The sequence below is a fragment of the Aureobasidium namibiae genome (genome assembly GCF_000721765.1).
Source record: "Aureobasidium namibiae CBS 147.97 unplaced genomic scaffold scaffold_4, whole genome shotgun sequence".
NCBI classification, from domain to species: domain Eukaryota; kingdom Fungi; phylum Ascomycota; class Dothideomycetes; order Dothideales; family Saccotheciaceae; genus Aureobasidium; species Aureobasidium namibiae.
The window spans coordinates 1,089,406-1,109,593 of NW_013581205.1; the positions used below are offsets into that span (position 1 = coordinate 1,089,406).

Below are 20,188 nucleotides of genomic sequence, written 5' to 3' on the forward strand. Positions count from 1 at the left end.
CGGTATAGATGCCATTGTGGTGGTTGAGTGACAGGTCGTGTCGAGGCGACTCTTGCGAAGGGACGGCGGCGAAGTAGGACTGGGTCAGGCTCATGTCGAGAGAATGGCGAGGCGGTGATGCATCTTCCAAGGACTAGCCTATCCGGGGGGTATGGGTGTTGGTAATGCGACGGGTGGCGCGCAGGTGCAGATGGATCTCGCAAGACAAGGCGGTCGCGATAGAATATGGAGCTTAAGGCTGATGGGGCTTGACGAGAATAGTTTGTTCCGGGAGGCTGAGGCCGTTGGGCGATGCGAGTGGGTAAGGAACGTATGTAGGTCGGCAGGGCGTAGCAAGAGTCTTGAACAAGAGCAGCAGCAACAACGGAGCGGAGACCGGGGATGAAGGAGAGAGGTGAGACACAGGCCGGGCGATGGTAGGTAAAGAGCAAAAAGGAAGGGTGAATGGTTATTTGGCGTTGGCGCAAAAAGTGCCCGGCTCGTCCTGCCGTCAGCCGAAGAGTCAATGTCATGATCTGAGCCCGACCCCCTGGACATGATCGAATCCTTCCGCACGCATGCACGACCAACACATACCAACCGCGCTGACGCCTGCCTGCTTCCTTCGAGAACTGTTCGCATCATCTCCTGATACGGCTACCATTGACTTGGCACCCTCTAAAACTGCAACGAAACCTCCAACATGCCTCTCGCCAAGCTCATCCTACCCCCGTCGTAGGCTAACTTTAGTCTGACAGCTCCACTAAAACGAAAAGGAACCACTGCATCCCACGGCCCACGGAACCATGTCCTCTGGGCATCTGCTGCCTGTCATGCACCGTGACAACCGAAACCTGCTTCCCTGGCCCTCAAGTCCTTGGTAGGTAATCGATTCCTGCTCACGCCAGCATCAACTTGGGACTTGCGACTCGCCAACTCTCCCAATTGCCGTGATCACTGACCAGGGCCCATGTAAGGTGACGGTAAGGCGAAACTTGCATCTTTACGCACTTCACGCGCCGGCCGCATCCGCTCCGAGCCCTCGCAGCTGAAACACGCTCCATCGAATGTTCATCGCAATCTGCCGCGACACCTTGTTTTTTTGATTGAAATCTTCCCCCGCAATTCATATATGCCCGTAACCGTATTAAATGCACAACGGCTAGATAGCCGCACCCTCAGGCTTGTCATCGTCCCAAGGCCCACCCAGGCTGTAGACATCACCGTGCAGTCGATCCGTAGCTGGGCAAACTTGTTCATCGTCGGGAATTAGGATGCCAGACTCGCTCCGACTTTCGAAGGGGGTTGCAACTCGCAGCCGTTAGATACGGATTCATGTAGCTAAACCCACCGCTCTCGAATCCTTCAGAGGAGCCAAACGAGATTGGGATACTTTGAGAGCATCCATGTTCCTCAACCCTATCCGGCCCTGAAGTTTGGACAGCGTGACGGCATGAGACGGGACACTTCGCATCGCAATCCGAAACTGTTCTGCGGCTCGCGCAAGAAACGTCAGGCAACGACATCTTTGTGGGGTGAGTATCAGGATATCTCAGTATCAAGGGTAGGAGTCGTCAAACAGTCCTTGGTACGGCTTGACCTGCCGGCGCTCACGTTAAACATACTGTCGCATTAGCGTTACAGTGCTTTACATCCTACGCCACAACCGTGTTCATGCTGACAAGGGGCTGGGCAGTCAACACGTGCGTGAACAAGCACCTCACCGTCATCTGTTAATAAGAGGTTGTGGTTGTAGACATGCATAAGAAGCTCGGCTTATCCTATCTTGTACCACGTGAGTCGCTCGATAGTGATATACACGCATTGAAGGAGCCATGTGTGTCTGACTTCGTGGAGCTTTTGCGACATGTCAGAAACTATTCCCGTGTGCTGGGAGAAAGAACAACACATAACCCCACATGTCGTTAACTGCGTGTGGCATGCTTTTGGCCGTTTACCTTGCAGTAGCAAGCAAGAAACCGCTGTATGTCTCGAAGAGGTCAAGTCTCAGATGGAGTCGAAAACGTTTGTGGTAGCACTCTTCACCTCTTCCAGCGACCCCTGAATGTGTACGTCTCGAGTACGTCTCGAAGTTGGAATTCCATACGCTCCATGTCTGATGGAAACGAATAGTCATGAAGCCTCCGCCGGATCGTAGCCCAGCACGAAACGTCTCCATACTTGATCGTCGTTGCCGAGTCTGGGTCCTTTCTCGCTTGTCTCACCGCCTATCCGCTTGAATGTTCCTGTTTCGAGCAAACACGCGCGTGCTGTTGGGCAGGACGAATGCGGGGTGCTGTCACGAAGACTGACCGCGTATTGCGGCTCATCTTGCGGCTCGTCTTGAACCACGGTCAAAGTAGGTAGAGCATTTGGCGAGGCTTGCTTCTCAAATTGAGGTGCAGCAAACCGATCACTTTTTACATGACCAACTTCCACTTTCTCCTCTTGGATGAATCTCAGCCAAGCATCATCTTTATCTTCAAGGTCCTCGTGACTGTAACTTGTAGCACAACCTAGAGCGTAAGCTCCAGAGATGTCCGGATGCTCATGTCGCAATTTGACCGGTGAGACTCCTAATTTCTCAGCCGTATCCGGACTACTCTGCATTACCTCGGTTGATGTGTTGTTCGAAGTATTTTCAGAACCTGTGATAGCATGAACAACTGAGGTTGCACGTGCCGCAAAGTCTGAGGGATGCCGGGTATCATCCTGGCTCTGCAGGATGTCCTCTGACGAGTCGCTCAATGCGAACCGTGTTCGTTCTGGAAAGCGTGATGATGTTAAGCTGTTGCCTTGATCCGAATGATGAGATCCGCCACTATCGGAGACTTTGGTTCTTGAGCCTTGCTGGTCGAAATCGTCGAGGAGCATTGAGTTGGAGGAGTAATCCGAGTGAGGTACCGAGTGCGATCGAACCCTGGTCGAAGGACTAGCCACAGTCGTGTCGAGCTGACTGGCAAAGGCTCGTTTGCCCACCCTCACGTGGACTTCGCTGTCCCTTGGTGGCAGCACAAAATCTCCTACAAGGCGGTGCCCATCTTTCTGACCAGATATAGACCATTGTTGTACTCTTGCAGAGTTTTTGTGCTGTGTTCGAGCTTTCTTGAGTGGCGGAGGAGATGCAGGCCGGGTGGGGGAAGTGTCGTTCCAGCCTTTGGTCGAAGAGGTAGCCTTTTTGTGCGCTTTGTTGCGGGCTCTGGCAAAGTGTGATTTCTGACGTTCAACCACCGCATTGCCTTTGCTCTTCGAGTTTCGTCGTAGCTTGCCTCCAGTCCAGTTCATGGTGCTCGGAATGGTGAATAATTGAGGTGAGGTGAGAAATCCCTCCAGCGCTGAAAAGCTATCCTACATCTTTCCATACTTAAGGAAGCTACCCGTGTGGGTAGTCACTTCCAAATCTGGTCAAACACCAAGTGCGACTTTTACTTCTCCGACCTATCTGACACGCCTTTTGCTGAGGAATGGCTCCAAGCGAGGGCGAAGCGGAGCATGAACACTCTAGTTATGCTGAGCAAGGGTTTCTTATGGTCAATTTGCCAGACCAACAATCCTGCATGGACATTGAGCCGGTATCTCTCGATCAATCACCTACTCAAACTCTTGCACGATGTGTGAGATCTCAACGGTGATTACACTCGGATCGAATCTTCTATACACTCACGGATCCAAACGACTAGGGATGCAAGACGTGATCCTATCGATGAGTACAATATTAGTTATATCCGCCTTGATGCAGATTTGTACGGCATATCAACATCGACAATCGGTTGAGACAGCAAAACACGGGAGGTCGGAGGAGGAACGCTCGCCGGCAACGTGGGAAAGCGCCACCATGTCGTCACAAGCATCGGCCTTGCGCTTGACAACTGAAGACAAGTCAAACATCATTTGTACGCCATTCATATCGCCAGACGACGCTCTTTAAGACCTGGCGCCATCCACAGGGTCTGGACCTCGGATTTGAGATGCGGTATAGCACGTTACTGCAGCGTCGAGGAGATGAAGCTCAGTATCCATTTGAGCCGCAAACATTTTTTGGTGAGCGTTGACCAAATGGTCCGCCGCGCTAACTCGTCAGAGGCTTTTTACGTTAATCGCGCGGAGTCGGGCTAGGTTCAACCAGAGGCACCAGGAACCCAAGGTGCTTTCTCGGTTCATATATACATAGGCGGCCATGACGCTCGCTGTCCTCTAGGTTGTTGACACTCTCCTTCTTTTCCCCGCACGCGGTTCCCACATATTTCTCTCTCTCCGTCTTCCTCTGTGTTGTCCTTCATATCAGTCACAATCAAATTTCAGAGCCACCATGAGCACTACCACAAAATCCAACCCTCCCAGACCGCGCACTCTGCGCAGGTTGTCCAGCGAGGATGCCACAGCTGATCTTCTTTCGCGTGGCCCCGCCATCGTCGTACCTCCCCACCTCGTCGACCAGGAAGCCAACGATATCGCGGCTTCTATGGAATTGGCCAGACAAGAGATTGAAGCAATCACTCCTCTTGAGGATTCTGACACACCCAAGGAGTCGAGTGTCACCGACAGATATGCGTACGCCTTCGATATCGATGGTGTTCTGATCCGTGGTGGACGTCCTATTCCCGAGGCTATTGAGGCCATGAAGGTGCTCAACGGTCAAAATCAATATGGAATCAAGATGTAAGTTCTTTTTCCTTCGGGACGGCAAAGTCTCAATACTGACTCTTCAGTCCCTACATTTTCCTTACCAACGGTGGTGGCAAGACTGAGCAAGAGAGATGCATTCAGCTCAGCAAGCAGCTCGACATCGAAGTCTCACCTGGTCAGTTCATTTGTGGTCACACACCCATGAAGGAGATGGCTAGCAAGTACAACACCGTCCTCGTCATTGGTGGTGAGGGCGACAAGTGCCGTCAGGTCGCTGAGGGCTATGGCTTCAAGGACGTCGTCACTCCCGGAGACATCATCAAGTACAACCCTGACACCACACCTTTCCGCACCATGACCGAGGATGACTTGAAGCACTCCCGCGAGCGTGACTTCAAGGACGTCAAGATCGAGGCCATCTTCGTCTTCGCCGACAGCCGTGATTGGGCCGGTGACCAGCAGATCATTCTTGATCTTCTGATGTCCAAGGGCGGTGTCGTCGGCACTCGCTCCGAGACTTTGGATGAGGGCCCTCCCGTCTTCTTCTCCCACAACGATGTCATCTGGTCCGCTTCTCACGAACACACTCGTCTCGGCATGGGTGCTCTCCGCGTCTCCCTCGAGGCTATGTACAAGGCCGTCACTGGTAAAGATTTGGAGACGGTTGCTTTCGGCAAACCTCAGATTGGTACTTTCCAGTTCGCCACTCGTCTCCTGCAACACTGGCGCAAGTACACCCACGGTATTGACGCTCCTCCGGAGACCATTTACTTTGTCGGAGACACCCCTGAGTCCGACATCCGTGGCACCAACGAGTTCAACAAGGTCACCGAACAGAACTGGTACTCTATTCTGGTCGAGACTGGTGTCTACCAGCACGGCACAACCCCTCGCTTTGAGCCCAAGGCCACCGTCCCCAACGTTCTGGATGCTGTCATGCACGGTATCGAGCGTGAGCGCCAGAAGCAGGTTCGCGAGATTCTCGGGGTCACGCAGAAACTTGAGGGATCTGCCATCTCAGACACTCCCAACCCTTCTCGTCCCTCGACTCCTCCCGCTCTCAAGAACTAGAAGGCTCATCTCAACATCCCGCGATCCTCTTTTCACCAATACCCTCATCATCGTTTTATTGACTTGGCGTTTTCACATCGCATAGACTCGGCATAATGGTTTTGATCAGGCGCAGGCGCCCCAAATTCTTCTCCCGGTACATATCCCCTTACAGGATGCATTTCCCGAAGAAAGACAAAGTAAAAAATAATACAAACGAATAAAGAAGTCTGGGTATACCAGATGCTAGATACAGCAATAAATCCACGTCGAAGTCTTTTTTTACAAGCCGTTCCTTCCAAGATGCTTCTGCGAAACTACGTGCTTACTTCGACATTGGTTGGCACTGCGATCTGATGCCGATCACACACGCTCATCACAGGCTATCTCTCAAGTTGATGATCCAATCGATACGAAGAGCGAAGGAAGGAGTGTGATGTCATCCACAGCCCTACTCATCCAACCATCTCAAGCGACAAATGTATTAGTCTAGGGTGTGGTCCTTATCTTCTGTTTGCGTCCTTCCTAATGACCTAGACTTTGTAACATACCTCGCTTTTCCTTCAAACAATCTGGAAGGACCATGGCAGACACTCAAAACTCATCCGAGGCGGAGATTCCTGGCTATAATGATGTATGCCTCTTTGCTCACCACATACACGTGTGTTTACTTCGAAAGACTGATAATAAGTAGACACCCGTGAGGGAAATCAGGGCTCCCTTCTCTGCAGAGGAAGCCAAGATATCCAAGCCTCTGTTGAAGGTGCTTGTTCAAAACGAAGTAATCGTGCGATATGCATGGTACCTTGAGCCTCCAAAGCTCATCCTTCACGTCGTAGAGCCGAACGGAGCAGAGGCACCAGCTTCATAGTGGCCTTTGAGTGAGCTTGATGAACAAAATACCTTACTAGTTATCGGCTTAGACGCTGGCAAGGACTGCAGTTTTTTCTCCTGAGGTTGTGATTCTGGGCATGATGTGTTGGAGCGCGTCGATAGAGCAGCGGGATAGACTGCGTCGCATGCTCAGAAATAGAATGCAGTCAAACCAGCTGTACGGCCAAAGTTTGACACATAGTGGTAAGCATAAGAAGACGAGACAAGCATATGACTAGATCATGTTCTCGACAACTTGCTGAGAGTGTGAAATGTCAAGGAGGAAAGAGCGCTGGGCCATGCACGCGCATCGTGAGCGTGATCGCGACTGCTTCAATTATGACGACACCGACATTTAGATTTCATGTGTTTGCCAGGTCAATTCGACTCTCTCTTATCCACAACCAAACACGACCTTCGACATTTTCTATCCTCACACTCGCACTCTAGGATCATAACCAACTACAGCATCTCTATCCTCTACACATGTCGACCTCACACCTAGGTCCCGAGCAGAGCAGTGCTCTGTTCGACCTCTTGACCCACTACGCAACCTACGACGACATCTGCCAATTCAAATCGCCATCCGCCATCCAAAAATACGGCCCTCCATTCCAAGATACGAAAACCACGTCCTCTCCCATCCTGCAATCGCTGCTCCAAAAATTCATCCTCCCGCTCCCTGGACTCCGCGATGTCTCGCCCGACTTCTGGAAGGTACAAGTCGAAAGCATAATAGAAGAGTTGGCAGCTGCAAATCTGAGTGAGAGTTACGACAAAGGTCTCTTGGGCATCAGAAAGACATTGGCCACTGCCATCTCGGCCTTGATAGAATATCCGGCCAGAGGATGTTATGGTGGCATCAAGAAGGATGAGGCGGCCCTCAAGGAACAACACTTCGATCCAACTAAGCCTGATGATGTACTACGTGCCTGGTACGTCTTCATGCAGCAGCTGGTTTATGGTGATCTGTTCGACAAGCTGTTCGCCAAAGCTGCAGAGACGGACGACCTGCGCAAGCACGACAGTCTGGTACAAGCTGCTCATGAGTTTGTCGTTGTAAAGTATGCATCGAGTCTCGATCCTTGTTCTGATATCTCGCTGACTGATGTGCTGCAGTCTTGCGTCCTTCATGCATTATACACTTGTCATCAGTCCCGAAGGCCCGTCATTACTTCGCATGGTGGAGAATGTACATAAGCTGTAAGTGGACTGTCGCAGTTACGCCTTGATAATAGGCTGTACCCACGCTGGAACATTACTGATTTCAATTCTAGTGCGCCGTACACCCTCATGAGACAGACACTAAAGGTCGGAAATGTCGCCACTATGATTAATGGAATGGTGCGGGTGTTCCTCGCAAAAGTGTCTGTCGGCAGCCTTACAAACTGGGTCGGTCTCAGCAGTGGAGCCGACGAGGGTATGAACTTGATGCAACAGATAATCTCTACAACTCTTGGCTGGGACAAGAAGGAGCTTAAGAAGAGACTGGAGAAGATCGAGAAAGACAAAGATGCACCTTCCAAGGAACAACGCGAAGCACTGAAAGCCTGGATGGATCAAAGTCGAGCAGAGCAAGAAGAATGCCGCAGACGAAGCCAGGAGCAGTCTATGTCGATTGTATCGACCATTCTATCTTTGTCGTCAGCGAGTCCGGATCTCAACGAGAAGCAGCACAAACTGGCTCTTGAGTTCCTGTCCCTGAGCTTAGCTGTCCGTGACAGGAACAAGATCATCGACGTTCTCTGCCACAACAGCCCCGATCACCTTACGCAAGCGGTACGCGAGGGTGTTTCTGCTTACGAGCCCATGATCAGACAGGTTCACCAAGCTGTCGATCTCAGTGCCACTGTTGGGGACTTCCAGGCCTTCATGGATGATATGATCAAAGTCGGCAAGCCCAAGAAGGATGGCAAAGCTCCCAGCGTCGAAGACTTCGTTCAACTCTTGCACAGCCACATGGGCGCCTCGCATCGCTTCATACACCAAGTAGCCAAGAACGGCAAGGAAGTGACACAGTGGTTCAAGGACTATGTCCACCAGGTAACCGCCAACTTCAAGCAACAACACGCCTCACCATCAATCTACGAGTCCCTCTCCACCGCATTCGACAAACTCAAGCCCGAAGAGCAAGAGAAAGTCCGCAAAGAAGTCGATGCATCAGCAAAATACGTGGATGCACTGTACGCGTCATCCGCAGCTAGAATCAGCGACGTGATCAGCAACAAAGCCTCCACACCATACGGACCCGGAGCCTATCTGGCTAGATGGCAGGAATTGCTCGACTCCACTTTGGTGACCCCTGAGACAGCTCAAGGACCTGTCCGCACGGGTGCCAGTGCCAGTGTCAAGCAAGAGGCCAGAAAGGATGTCGATGGTGAGACCAAAGGATCTGCCGTTGAGCAAAAGCAGGCGGACAAGATTGTTGGTGACAAAACTCCAGAGGCGCCGTCAGCGGAGACGACGATCAAGCTGTTGGGACCGAAGTTCAGGGAGCTTCTGATGGCTATGAAGTAGAGATGACCTGTTCTTACGACAGCTCTGAAGAGTTGTTGATTGTTTTGTGATGGTCGATAGAGTCACCTTTGCTTCTTTCTCCTCCCTACTAGAAAAGATACCCCCTTTTTGACTTCTATGATACTTGGTTTTCATCTTGCTCGGTATCCCATCCTGGACGTTCTGCTGTGCTAGTAACTAGCCTGAACCCATGACTAAAAGTGTTATACTCGCATGCATGGTTTTCAAAGTTGTCGTGAGTTCGAGTATTGCAAGTCTTGACGTCGGTGGGTACGACCCTGACGCAAAATATTTTTCTTTTCTGTCTCCTGGAAAACTGTACTCCGGAGCCTCTCACTGTGATACGAGCTGATCATCGAGCTTCAAGCCATGTATCGGCTGTGCTGAAGGTAAAGAATAGGTACTACAGGGCTTGAGGATCATTTTTTTGTGAACCAAGGCCGGGCTTTGTTGATACTAGAATCTTTTTGCCTTTTCTTATAGTCTGCATCACTATACGGTGGACGACAAGATTGAGTGACAGCGAGGACATCTCTAAGCCGTTTGAGCACGCATTAAGCATCGAAACTTGGTCACTGATGTAGTGACTTGAATCAATACTCCTACGCAGAGACATGGAAAGATCTGAGAATGCAATGCCATTGCTGGAACGTATAATTACAAAAAGCTGACGACTGCCCAATGGATAGCCTGAGAGACACAAGGTTCAGGACTTTTTGCGTGTTCAAAAGCAGAAAAACAATTGCGTGTTCGAGCAGAGGGGTTTGTTCAAGCGGGAAACGAAGACCAAGGAAGCATGAGTGATGTAGAAAAAGTATGCCAATGAGGCACCTTGTTGAATTTGCAATGGAGTCAGAGTCAAAAGAGAAAGAAAGAGAGAGAGAACGATGAAGAAAAATCCAACACATCAAAGAAAGAACGCCCATAGTTCTTGAACCACCCAAAATGAAAAAGACAGAACGCTCGATTATGCCTTGTGCTTGCCCCCAGCCCCCGTGTCTCCAAAAGACAAAAGTGAAAAAAAAGGAAAGTGGTCTATTGGACGGAAAAGAAAAAGTGACAGAAAATGAAAGATACCGCTGGCCTGGCCCAAGTAGACCCCGTTTTGAATGTCAAGAGGTATCAACGCTTGTTCGAAAAAATCCCATGCTCCTTGTTGTTCGTCCCACGTATGTGCTGCTTCATGTTCCCCGGTTTCATAGCGAGAGCGGGTTCACACCCTTGAGGAGCTCGACTCCGGGCATGACCTGGCCAGAAACATCGCGGCCAAAGTCGATCATGAGGATGCGACCGTCTTGACTGGTCGAGACTATGCGACGGTAGTCACACTTGGCAGCCAACATCCATGAAGTGGTCCACTCGTTGAAACGACCAAGAAGAGCGCCAGTGTCGTAATCATATACGCGCAAGTCCAAGTCATAGGAACCGCTGACAACGCGACGGTTCTGGGTGTCGAGGAACAATGAACGCACCAGTTGGGTGTGACCAGTGAATGTCTTGACCTCTTCGCCAGAAGCGACATCGAACTTGTAGGTAACATGATCGTTGCCGCCAGCAAGGACGAACTTAGCGTCATCACTGAACTCGACAGCAGCCAGGCCACGCTCCTTTTGGGGAAACTCGCGAACACACTGCATCTTGTTCAGATCCCACAGACGAGCGACACCGTCACCGGAAGCAGAAACGAGGAGGTTGCCACGGAGCTGGACAGCATTTACTGGGCCGCGATGACCAGTAAGAGTGCGAATAGGCTCAAGAGTCTTGCGGTCCCAGACAATAATTGTGCAATCCTTGGAGCAGGAGACGATGTGCTTCTCATCGAAAGCCACATCGAGAACACCACCAGTGTGCTGCTTCAGACGACGAATGGGCTCGTAAGTGTTGACGTTCCAAACCAGAAGATCGTTATCACTGGAACCAGTAACGAGGATTTCGTGATCGTACTGTAAGCAAAGGATACTAGCGCTGTGGAAGTCGGAAGGAACGTGGTAGATGCTGTTGCCGTAGGCAGTGCCATTAACAGATGACTCGGCGTGCTGGAACTTGGGGTATTCCACAGTACGGAGGACCTTGGGACCGGGAGAAGGACGGACGCTAGGACCGCCAATGACCTTGAGACACTTGTAGGTGTTGATATCCCAGACACGAATGGTGCGGTCGCGGGATCCGGTGATGATCTTCTGCTCGTCGAACTGAACACAGTAGACGGAGTCAGTGTGGCCGGCCAAGTAGATACCTTTGCCGCCCTGGTCACCGCGAGTCCAGTTCTTGTCGATACGTCTTCTTGCGTCGTGCATCAATTCCCAATGTTGCATGGGCTGGTTGGGGATACCAGTGCCGGCACCACCAATCTGGATAGGAGCAGGAGACACGTAGGTCTGCTTCTCGTATTGTTGCAGATATTGAGCGCGCCAGATAAGAGGATCCTTGGCGATGCGAGACCAGCTCTTAGCGACACGTTGGGAGGCCTTCAGACTTTCGGGGTCAAGATGGGCGAGAATGAGAGCGACAATTTCGGTGGGAAGCGCTTCGACAGGATCGGAGCATTTGGTGGATGGGACCACGATCTCTGCAATATCAGCCATCTCAACGTCCAAGTCAGCGTTGGAGGCAAGATCAGCGCCACTGTCGCTGGCTCCAGGGATGCTTCCGATACGACTACGGTGAAGATCTCGTGTCGCTTGGTATTGGGGAACGAAGGAGCGGCTACTTGGTGCGTAGCTGGCAGCATTGGTCGCCGAAGCAGCACGGCGAGCGGCCTCGCCAGCGTGTGTGTCGGAAACGTATCGTTGCATGAATTGCTGATCGGCACTGTAGTGGAGGGCGGGCATGGTCGAGGATGATTGAAGTGTGGGCGAGGTGCCGTTGGCAGGTTGCGGTGTGTCGTGTCTGGGAGCCTTGAAGGACTGAAGTAAACGATTGGTAGGGTTGAAACGCTGAATGCCTCTGGAGTAAGGACCGATGGATGCTGAATTTTCGGGGATGCTTGCAGAAACGGAACCTTCGACTCCCTCCATGAGGTCGCCAGAGTTGCGTCGGGTCCTTCCATGCAAGTGTGCACGGAGACCTTTGTACTTCTGCGAAGTCTTTCTGAAGATGCCGTTCTCCTTCTGTTGCTTGGTTTTTGTGTTGGCGCCCTGGCTAGGTTCCGCCGAGGAGGCGCGCTTCAAAGACATTTCTCTCTCACTCTGGTCCAGCTTAGGTGATCTCCACTCGACGTCGCGGAACATGTCAGCCTCGGGGTCGTGTGATTGATATTGTTGAGGGATGGAGACAGGATGTGTTGATGGACGAGAGATGTGTTGGCCTTGGATGGATGAAGCAAGAGTGGCGGTGGAAGATGCTTGGGAGGTGTAGGGTCGGGTGGGCGATGAAGACAGAGTCGAGGATGAAGAGGACTCGGCACCACTCGAAGCCTGGGAGGACGGGTAGTACTTGAGGTGAGCGTCGTAGACGTGAGTTAGGTCATAATCGGACATGGTGGCTTGAGAGAGGCCCCTTGGCAAGGAGTAAACAGAGTTTTTGGGGATTCAATCGAGTCGAAGTGAGTGAGAGTGGATCCGGGTTACGGCTGAGACAGTGGAGTAGAGGAACACGGCCGAAGTGGAAACTTTTAGTTTCAGAGCGAGGAATATTGCCGTGTTCAAAAAAGGAGTGGAGCAGGTTGGATAGCGGGTGTGGTGGTGGTGGTGTTGGCGAAAGAAGTCGAAGATGGAAAAAGACGAGGGCGAGGCGGAAAGGAGAGTTAAAGGGAAGGGAAGGAAGGAAGGAAGCGAAACGGCTATGGATCGAGTGTCTAGGCGGGGGACCCCAGTCGCGGCGGCCGATGTGTTTTTATGGTATAAAACTGGCAGCGAACAGGCGACAGACGGACAGCGAAACGGCGGCGATTGGTTTGGAATGAAGAAGGAGGAAGGGAAGCAACAGCAGCGCAGCAGGAAACAGCCTGCGTTTCTTGCCGTTGAATCGAAAAGCGTCTTGGTGTCAAACAGTAGCAAAGTCAAATCCCGCGGTCGACTCCTGCGATCTCCCACACACGCTGCACTCGCTGCGCGCACCAACAGGAACCTCCCTGTTTTTCTCCCAGCACCCCAAGTGTCGTCTGGCCCGACGGATTGGCCCTAGCCATCATCAGGCCGTCTTGGTTGCCCGGCGCTTTGCCTTGTTTTGCATAGCGAGACACTCTATCTAGACCTGAGACATCCCGATCGCGTTATTGGACTGGACTTCCGTCATCATTTCCAATTCACCTCCTCGACAAATCTTACTTTGCTTGTCTCGCACTTTGTCCATACTGTTGCAGCAGGCCGCCGTCCCGAGGCCTCCCGTCTGACCTCCGTCACGCTCAGCACCGTCGTGAGCTTGTGCTGCTTCATGAATCACTCTTGTTGCTGTTGTCGTCGTCCTTGTCACTGTTGTTTCTTGCTGCTTGTCTCCATCATCCACCGTCCCCGTTCATCGTCCGCTTGTGCGCCTCTTCCCTCCGTTGGCTTGCTTCCGAGGGAAACCCATTCTGCGCCATAACTAATCATATCATCCAATCGTCATTTCTGCTCTTGGCTTACCGCCATCCGAAACCCTGCATCCTGCTTTGATTTTTTCTTTCCCATCCTGCAGCATTTTGCATGCACGTACATCATTATTCCCTGCTGCACTCATCACAACCATAAGAAAATGCCTTCTGCCAATGCCGCCGCCATCGCACTGTGGTACCGACTGTTCTTCCTCTACATTGAACCTGTTGCTACCGCTGTCGGCGCCTACTACGCTTGGTTTCAGCAACATGACTACCTCGACATGACCTACACCTCGGCCTCGGCCGTTTCTCTCGGCCCATCCGCCCGTGAAAGCATCGTTCTGAGTCAACTCGCAAATATGTACGCTGTATTCGCACTAAACGAAGCCCTTGTCTTACGCTCAACCACCAACCTTCGCGTCTGGAGAGTGTTTCTCTTTGGTCTCTTGCTCGCCGACTTTGGTCACATCTACAGCGTCAAAGACGTAGGTCTTGATGTCTATTGGCAATTTTGGGACTGGAATTCGATGTACTGGGGTAATTTGGGTTTCGTCTATGTGGGAGCTGGTACCAGAACTGCTTTCCTCGCTGGGGTTGGCGTTTGAGTTGCAGTCTGCTCTACCGGCAGCCCTTCTCTCATGACATGGAGAGTATATAAGTTCGAGCCCCCGGCAATGCCACAACGGTGTGTCTGGCTCTGCGACCTCGAGCTGTGTGAGAGTGACTTTTCTTCCACTGTTCAGAGACCTTCTCCGTTGTACATTGTTCGGCAACAACGTTCAAACCAGCTCTCTGGATACGGCTCGCGTCTCAGATGTCTCAGCCAGGCGCCGTAATCCGTGGCATTATTCAATTCTCCGAGACTCAGGGGGTGCTCGCTTTGTGGCACACGTCAATCATGTTTCTCTATAAAGCTTATGTACATGGTATGCCATGTCAGCACAGCCTTTCAGCTTCAATATTGATGTGCATACACTATGTGGAGACTCGCTCAGGTCCGTCTGATAGTCTGTGATGGGAAACTCTGGTTCGACTGAGCACTTTTCGGGATTTACGTGAACATGTTTCTTGTGAGCAGCTGGTACGCGCGTAGAAAGCAATTCTCCCAGCTTGAGCAACCGGTGGTGTGACTCCGCGTCGAAGCTCTGCGTTTGCCGGTCTCATCAGCTCTTCGTGTTGACGTGGAGGTGCCGTCTTCGACGGAATTCTGGTCTGTTTCTCTGGCTAAAACCGAGGCTGGACCTCGGACATTGCAAATCATGCTAGCAATCCTTTGCCAATGCACGAATCCGCAGACTTGGCCGACGAGTATATTGTAGCGACAGGAAGACACGTTTAAGCACTCTGCTTACTGCCATGTATCTTGTCTTGCTGTCTAGCACCTTCTATCTCATATCATGTCGTTCTTCGAAACCCGTGATAAGACCTGACCTAAACAGCCGTTGCTCGCGGCTGATGGACTGTGGCTGTTCCGTCTCAGCGGTCGCGACAACGTCTGCTCAACGGCCAGGTGCATAGCAGCTGCGGTGACACAAGTTGTGAAGGGTAACGGGAGCACAGGGTCTGCAACGATTTATGAACAAGACTGCATAAGATGATATGCGACGGTTGTACCTGTATTGGAACACATGTGCATCAATATCAACAACCGCCAGAAAACAGGCAATAATGCTTGGTTAGTGAGACCTTTCTATATTCCTGCTACCAGCTTGATTGAACAAAGCAATGCTCAGTACTTCGAACCCTTGGCTTGTCCGTGTCACTGGAGATCTATTTTGGCACGTCCGGACAAAGCCAACGCTCTGCTAGCAAACAGCAGGGGCTCGTAGATGATGATGGCACCACGCACGCGGCCGGTCTCGACTGATGACCTGCAACATTAAGCACCTTACCATACGAGCAAGGAGACATGCTTTCCAAATATTGAGCCAGAACCACTGGAAAGAATTTCGTTGCGACACAATCCTTCAGCTGAGAAAGGAGCTGAGATTGGAGATATCTCAGAATACGGACTATTGATATGGGCCCCTCTCAACCTCTGCTCCCTCCAAGCAGCCAAGGTCGACAGAAATTTGGTTGAACCGAAGGGGAAAAGAGCACCTTCCCTGCAGGTCTGTCGAAGATCTCCCAATGGCCGGTTCTAGCGCCTGTCTCCGATGCTTGTCCGACGATGCAGCCAATCACCGTGCGAGTCGGTAAATTGATGACCGGCCCGCGATTGAGCTCCCCCCCACCAACCAACCCCGATACCGAGGGAGCACGGAGAAACAGTTCACCCTTTGCTGTCTGGTCGACTCATCACTCACAATCTCTCTGCCGTCTTTGTTATTGAACCGTGTGCTTGTTACTGTGTTGGAGGATTCATTCGCTCTCCTTTCTTTCCTCACTCATCATCACGTTCACAATGTCTACCCGACAAGCAGCACGGTCGTTGAGACAAATCACCAATGGCCGATCTTTCAGCACAGTCGTGGACGACCGCATGGCTATGGCAGCAGGGTCAAGCTCTCTGCCCAGAACCGGAAACGTGCTTCAAGATGCCATGAGACAGACTGGACCGAGACACGATTGGTCCAAGGATGAGATTCGCGAAATCTACAAGACTCCTCTGATGGAGTTGGCACATCAATCGGTAGGTGCACGTGCTGTGTGAGCATTGGAGCTGTATGTGATTGACACGAGCTCAGGGCGTTCTCCACCGCCGATTCCACTCTCCTTCGTCTATTCAGATGTGCACTCTGATGAACATCAAGACTGGTGGATGCTCGGAAGATTGCTCGTACTGCGCCCAGTCTTCCCGCTACAACACTGGTATGATCTCCGCGACCTATATGAGTCTCGACTAGAACAAGGCTGATTGCAAGTTGCAGGTCTCAAGGCAACCAAAATGTCACCAGTCGACGACGTACTCGAGAAAGCCCGTATCGCAAAGCAGAATGGAAGCACACGTTTCTGCATGGGTGCAGCCTGGCGTGACATGAGAGGAAGAAAGACCAGCTTGAAGAACGTCAAGGCCATGGTCGAGGGCGTGCGCGCCATGGACATGGAGGTCTGCGTCACACTCGGCATGATTGACCAGAACCAGGCCGATGAACTCAAGTCGGCTGGCTTGACCGCATACAACCACAATGTCGACACCTCGCGAGAGCACTACCCAACCGTCATCACGACCAGATCCTATGACGAACGTTTGGAGACTCTGTCCAATGTGCGCAAGGCTGGCATCAATGTCTGCTCTGGCGGGATTCTTGGTTTGGGCGAGAAGCCCGAAGACCACGTTGGTCTGCTCTACACTGTTTCCAACATGCCTGCCCACCCTGAATCTTTCCCTGTCAACGCTCTGGTTCCTATCAAGGGTACGCCACTCGGTGACGACCCTAGCCGCAAACGCATCAGCTTCGACGCCATTCTACGCACCATCGCCACAGCAAGAGTTGTCATGCCTGCCACTATCATCAGAATCGCCGCTGGCCGCACTACCATGAGTGAAGCAGAGCAAATCCTGTGCTTCAACGCTGGCGCCAATGCCATTTTCACTGGAGAGAAGATGTTGACTACTGACTGCAACGGCTGGGACGAAGACAAGGCCATGTTCGCAAAGTACGGTCTCACTCCTATGAAGAGCTTCACCAGAGGTGGATACCGTGAGCAGGAGATGGTTCCCGACTTCTTTGACGAGGCGAAGCAGGAGCAGGAACAGACTGCCGCTTAGATCAAGCGTGGAAAACAAAATAATAGAGTTACGATTCGAGACGTTCTGTATATATGAAAACAGATATTTGAGTTCACAAGATATCACCGAAACCATGGTCGCTCGATTCGAGATTCTTTGTTTTTGGTCGATATAGATCATACTAGCGTCACGTGCACATGAAATTTTCGGACCATTCAAGGCGAAAAATAGTCGACCACCAACGACAACAACACAACACCACAAAAAATATTACTGTATAGCTGCAAGGACTAGTGAAACCGAACAACTGGAGAACAAGGAAAAGATGGCCGCATTCATCGCCAGCTCGGACTCTGGCCACTCTAGTGACTCTGGCGCCATCAGCAACCGCAGCGAGCGCAAAGAAGTAAACCAAAATGGATCCAGGAAGCGCCGCAGACTCTCACCCACCGGATCAGAAGACTCGGACTCAGAGCCAGAAACTGCACAGACCCAAAAAACTGCTCCCATGGCTACAACCTCTCGCATCCAACCATCCATCTCCCGCATCAAGGCCAAAACCACCACATCTGCTACCGTACCTGCACCAACGACATCCTCAACCATCGCCGCAGCCCAAAAGGGCAATGAAAAGTCCACATTTGCAGATCTAAACGTATCCCCCTGGTTGGTCTCTTCCCTCGCCAACATGGCCATCAAAAACCCCACTCGCATCCAATCCGCCGCCATCCCCGAAATCCTCTCTGGACGCGACTGCATCGGCGGCAGCAGAACCGGATCAGGAAAGACCGTTGCTTTTGCCGTGCCAATCCTGCAACAATGGTCCAAAGACCCCTTTGGCATTTTTGGGGTCGTGTTGACGCCAACTCGTGAACTTGCTTTGCAGATTTTCGAACAGTTCAAGGCGATTGGCGCAGTGCAGAATCTAAAAGTTTGCTTGGTGACGGGAGGAAGTGATATGAGGGCTCAAGCTATCGAATTGGCAAAGAGACCGCATGTGGTTATTGCAACGCCAGGTAGACTTGCAGATCATATCAACAGTAGTGGTGAAGAGAGTATTGCTGGATTGAGACGAGTTAAATTCGTGGTATTGGATGAGGCCGATAGATTGTTGGCTGCGGGCAAGGGAAGTATGTTGCCTGATCTGGGTGTTTGTATGGAGGTGCTGCCCGAGTCGAGTAAGAGACAGACTTGTCTGTTTACTGCTACTGTTACGGCAGAGGTTAGAGCACTGCAGGACAGACCCAGGGCAAAGGGTAAACCTCCCGTTGCCGTGTGTGAGGTATGTTGTGATTCCTATGCCCCCAAACCGCCAGTATCAGATAGACTAATAGCAAATCACAGGTTGACCTGGACACCCTCGCCATCCCAGACACCCTACACCAAACCTACTGCCTAGTCAACGTCGTGCACAAGGAAAAATACCTACACGTACTCCTCCAAACCGATCAAAACGTCTCCAAACCAACCATCATCTTCGTCAACCGCACCTCCACGGCAAATCTACTCGAGCATCTTCTCCGCAGCCTCTCTCACCGCGTCACCTCTTTGCATTCTGGCCTCCAACAATCAGACCGCACCAACAATCTCGCTCGCTTCCGCGCAAACGCCGCTCGCATTTTGGTCTGCACCGACATCGCGGCCAGAGGTTTGGATATCCCCTCTGTGGCTTTGGTCATCAACTACGACTTGCCACGCGATCCAGACGATTACGTGCACAGGGTGGGAAGAACAGCCAGAGCAGGACGCAAAGGTATGTCGGTGAGTTTGGTGGGGCAGAGGGATGTAGGGCTAGTGCAGGCTATTGAGGAAAGAGTGGGTAGACAGATGGAGGAGTATGAGGAGGAGGGTGTTAACGTGGAGAGTAGGGTTGTCAGGGATGCGTTGAATGTGGTGGGTGATAAGAAGAGGGAGGCCTTGTTGGCTATCGAGGAAGGCAGAGATGTCAAGGGTAAGAGGAGGAAGGGAAACAGAGCTGCTGGTAAGTAAAGGATGTGTAGTGTAGGCTTCTCGTCATGGGAAATGCAAACAGAAAGAGCCATTTTCTGGAAAACGTAATCATCGAAACTCTGCAAAATCAAATTGGTTGTAGATATCTTTTACGCTGTTGGCTTTCGTGTAACGCCGAGCAATAAGCTTCATCTCTTGTAGATGAAGAGGTGCAGAAAAGCAGAGAGCAAGAATCCAAGCCTCAAGAACCGTGAAAAAAGACGAAAGTGCAAGAAACACCGTCCACCCACCACCCATGCGTACCCATCCGTCCCTTGAACTCCTGAAATACAAATACCCCTCTCCTGCCAAACTCCTCACCTTCCTCAAACTTCATCCTTCAATGTATCAAGCAACTCAACCAAGACCACCCCAAGCCCCTCGAATCCGCCTCGCCAACTGAATATCCTTTTGCATAATCGTGACTCTTTTGGCGTGAATAGCACACAAATTCGTATCCTCAAACAAATGCACCAAAAAGGCTTCAGCAGCTTCTTGTAACGCCATGATTGCTTGTGATTGCCAACGGTAGATGCCCGAGCCAGCTGGTGCCATGGAGATGCAGACTTCTCTGACCTGTGGAATCACCTTCGTGTCAGCAAGACATCCTCAACTCTACCCTTGTTCCTCCTCCATCGTCCCTCTGCAAGCTCTGGGGCAACCTCCAAGAAGCAGAGGGCTGGAAAATGTGCGTTCCAAACTCACCAATCTAGCAAAAGGCAATTTCAAAATCAACAAATCGGTACTGCGTTGATATTTCCTGATCTCCCTCAGAGCGACGGTGCCGGGTTTGTAGCGACGGGATTGTTTTACTGCGCCAGTGGAGGAGCGGCGCGGTGCTTTTGTTTTGATGCCTTTGCCGCCTATGACTGTTTTGCCGGCCATGGATGTGCGTGGGGCCATTGTTGTGTTGTGAGGGTGAAGTAGAGGTGGAGGTGGGCGCGAGGTATGTGGGAGCAGTTGTT

At 51.6% G+C, this 20,188-nt stretch overlaps 9 protein-coding genes across 9 annotated transcripts; 6 read left to right on the forward strand and 3 right to left on the reverse strand.

The window, feature by feature from the left end:
• Positions 1-2,418: 2,418 nt before the first annotated feature.
• Positions 2,419-3,264, reverse strand: M436DRAFT_26748 (uncharacterized protein; the record flags this gene model as incomplete). Its single annotated transcript, XM_013573944.1, has 1 exon — positions 2,419-3,264. A coding segment is annotated over one exon (846 nt), but the record flags the coding sequence as incomplete, so codon positions are not given.
• A 1,024-nt stretch (positions 3,265-4,288) lies between these two features.
• On the forward strand, positions 4,289-5,676 carry M436DRAFT_71088 (HAD-superfamily hydrolase; the record flags this gene model as incomplete). Its single annotated transcript, XM_013574345.1, has 2 exons — positions 4,289-4,638; positions 4,689-5,676. The coding sequence occupies 2 exons, from the start codon at positions 4,289-4,291 to the stop codon at positions 5,674-5,676; spliced, it is 1,338 nt and encodes a 445-aa protein (XP_013429799.1).
• Positions 5,677-6,238: 562 nt separating this feature from the next.
• M436DRAFT_80015 (uncharacterized protein) lies at positions 6,239-6,526 on the forward strand (the record flags this gene model as incomplete). Its single annotated transcript, XM_013574439.1, has 2 exons — positions 6,239-6,289; positions 6,350-6,526. The coding sequence occupies 2 exons, from the start codon at positions 6,239-6,241 to the stop codon at positions 6,524-6,526; spliced, it is 228 nt and encodes a 75-aa protein (XP_013429893.1).
• Positions 6,527-7,014: 488 nt separating this feature from the next.
• M436DRAFT_41306 (uncharacterized protein) lies at positions 7,015-9,045 on the forward strand (the record flags this gene model as incomplete). Its single annotated transcript, XM_013574047.1, has 3 exons — positions 7,015-7,592; positions 7,648-7,731; positions 7,806-9,045. The coding sequence occupies 3 exons, from the start codon at positions 7,015-7,017 to the stop codon at positions 9,043-9,045; spliced, it is 1,902 nt and encodes a 633-aa protein (XP_013429501.1).
• A 1,196-nt stretch (positions 9,046-10,241) lies between these two features.
• Positions 10,242-11,840, reverse strand: M436DRAFT_41635 (WD40 repeat-like protein; the record flags this gene model as incomplete). Its single annotated transcript, XM_013574101.1, has 1 exon — positions 10,242-11,840. One exon carries the CDS (start codon positions 11,838-11,840, stop codon positions 10,242-10,244), a length of 1,599 nt encoding a protein of 532 aa, XP_013429555.1.
• Positions 11,841-13,719: 1,879 nt separating this feature from the next.
• Positions 13,720-14,166, forward strand: M436DRAFT_41713 (uncharacterized protein; the record flags this gene model as incomplete). Its single annotated transcript, XM_013574117.1, has 1 exon — positions 13,720-14,166. One exon carries the CDS (start codon positions 13,720-13,722, stop codon positions 14,164-14,166), a length of 447 nt encoding a protein of 148 aa, XP_013429571.1.
• Positions 14,167-15,965: 1,799 nt separating this feature from the next.
• M436DRAFT_40966 (putative biotin synthase) lies at positions 15,966-17,273 on the forward strand (the record flags this gene model as incomplete). The annotated part of the gene is made up of 3 exons (XM_013573985.1): positions 15,966-16,193; positions 16,249-16,372; positions 16,432-17,273. 3 exons carry the CDS (start codon positions 15,966-15,968, stop codon positions 17,271-17,273), a joined length of 1,194 nt encoding a protein of 397 aa, XP_013429439.1.
• Positions 17,274-17,559: 286 nt separating this feature from the next.
• On the forward strand, positions 17,560-19,223 carry M436DRAFT_80020 (ATP-dependent RNA helicase-like protein dbp8; the record flags this gene model as incomplete). The annotated part of the gene is made up of 2 exons (XM_013574440.1): positions 17,560-18,516; positions 18,579-19,223. The coding sequence occupies 2 exons, from the start codon at positions 17,560-17,562 to the stop codon at positions 19,221-19,223; spliced, it is 1,602 nt and encodes a 533-aa protein (XP_013429894.1).
• Positions 19,224-19,580: 357 nt separating this feature from the next.
• M436DRAFT_42011 (histone-fold-containing protein) lies at positions 19,581-20,108 on the reverse strand (the record flags this gene model as incomplete). Its single annotated transcript, XM_013574175.1, has 2 exons — positions 19,581-19,799; positions 19,929-20,108. 2 exons carry the CDS (start codon positions 20,106-20,108, stop codon positions 19,581-19,583), a joined length of 399 nt encoding a protein of 132 aa, XP_013429629.1.
• Positions 20,109-20,188: the final 80 nt, after the last annotated feature.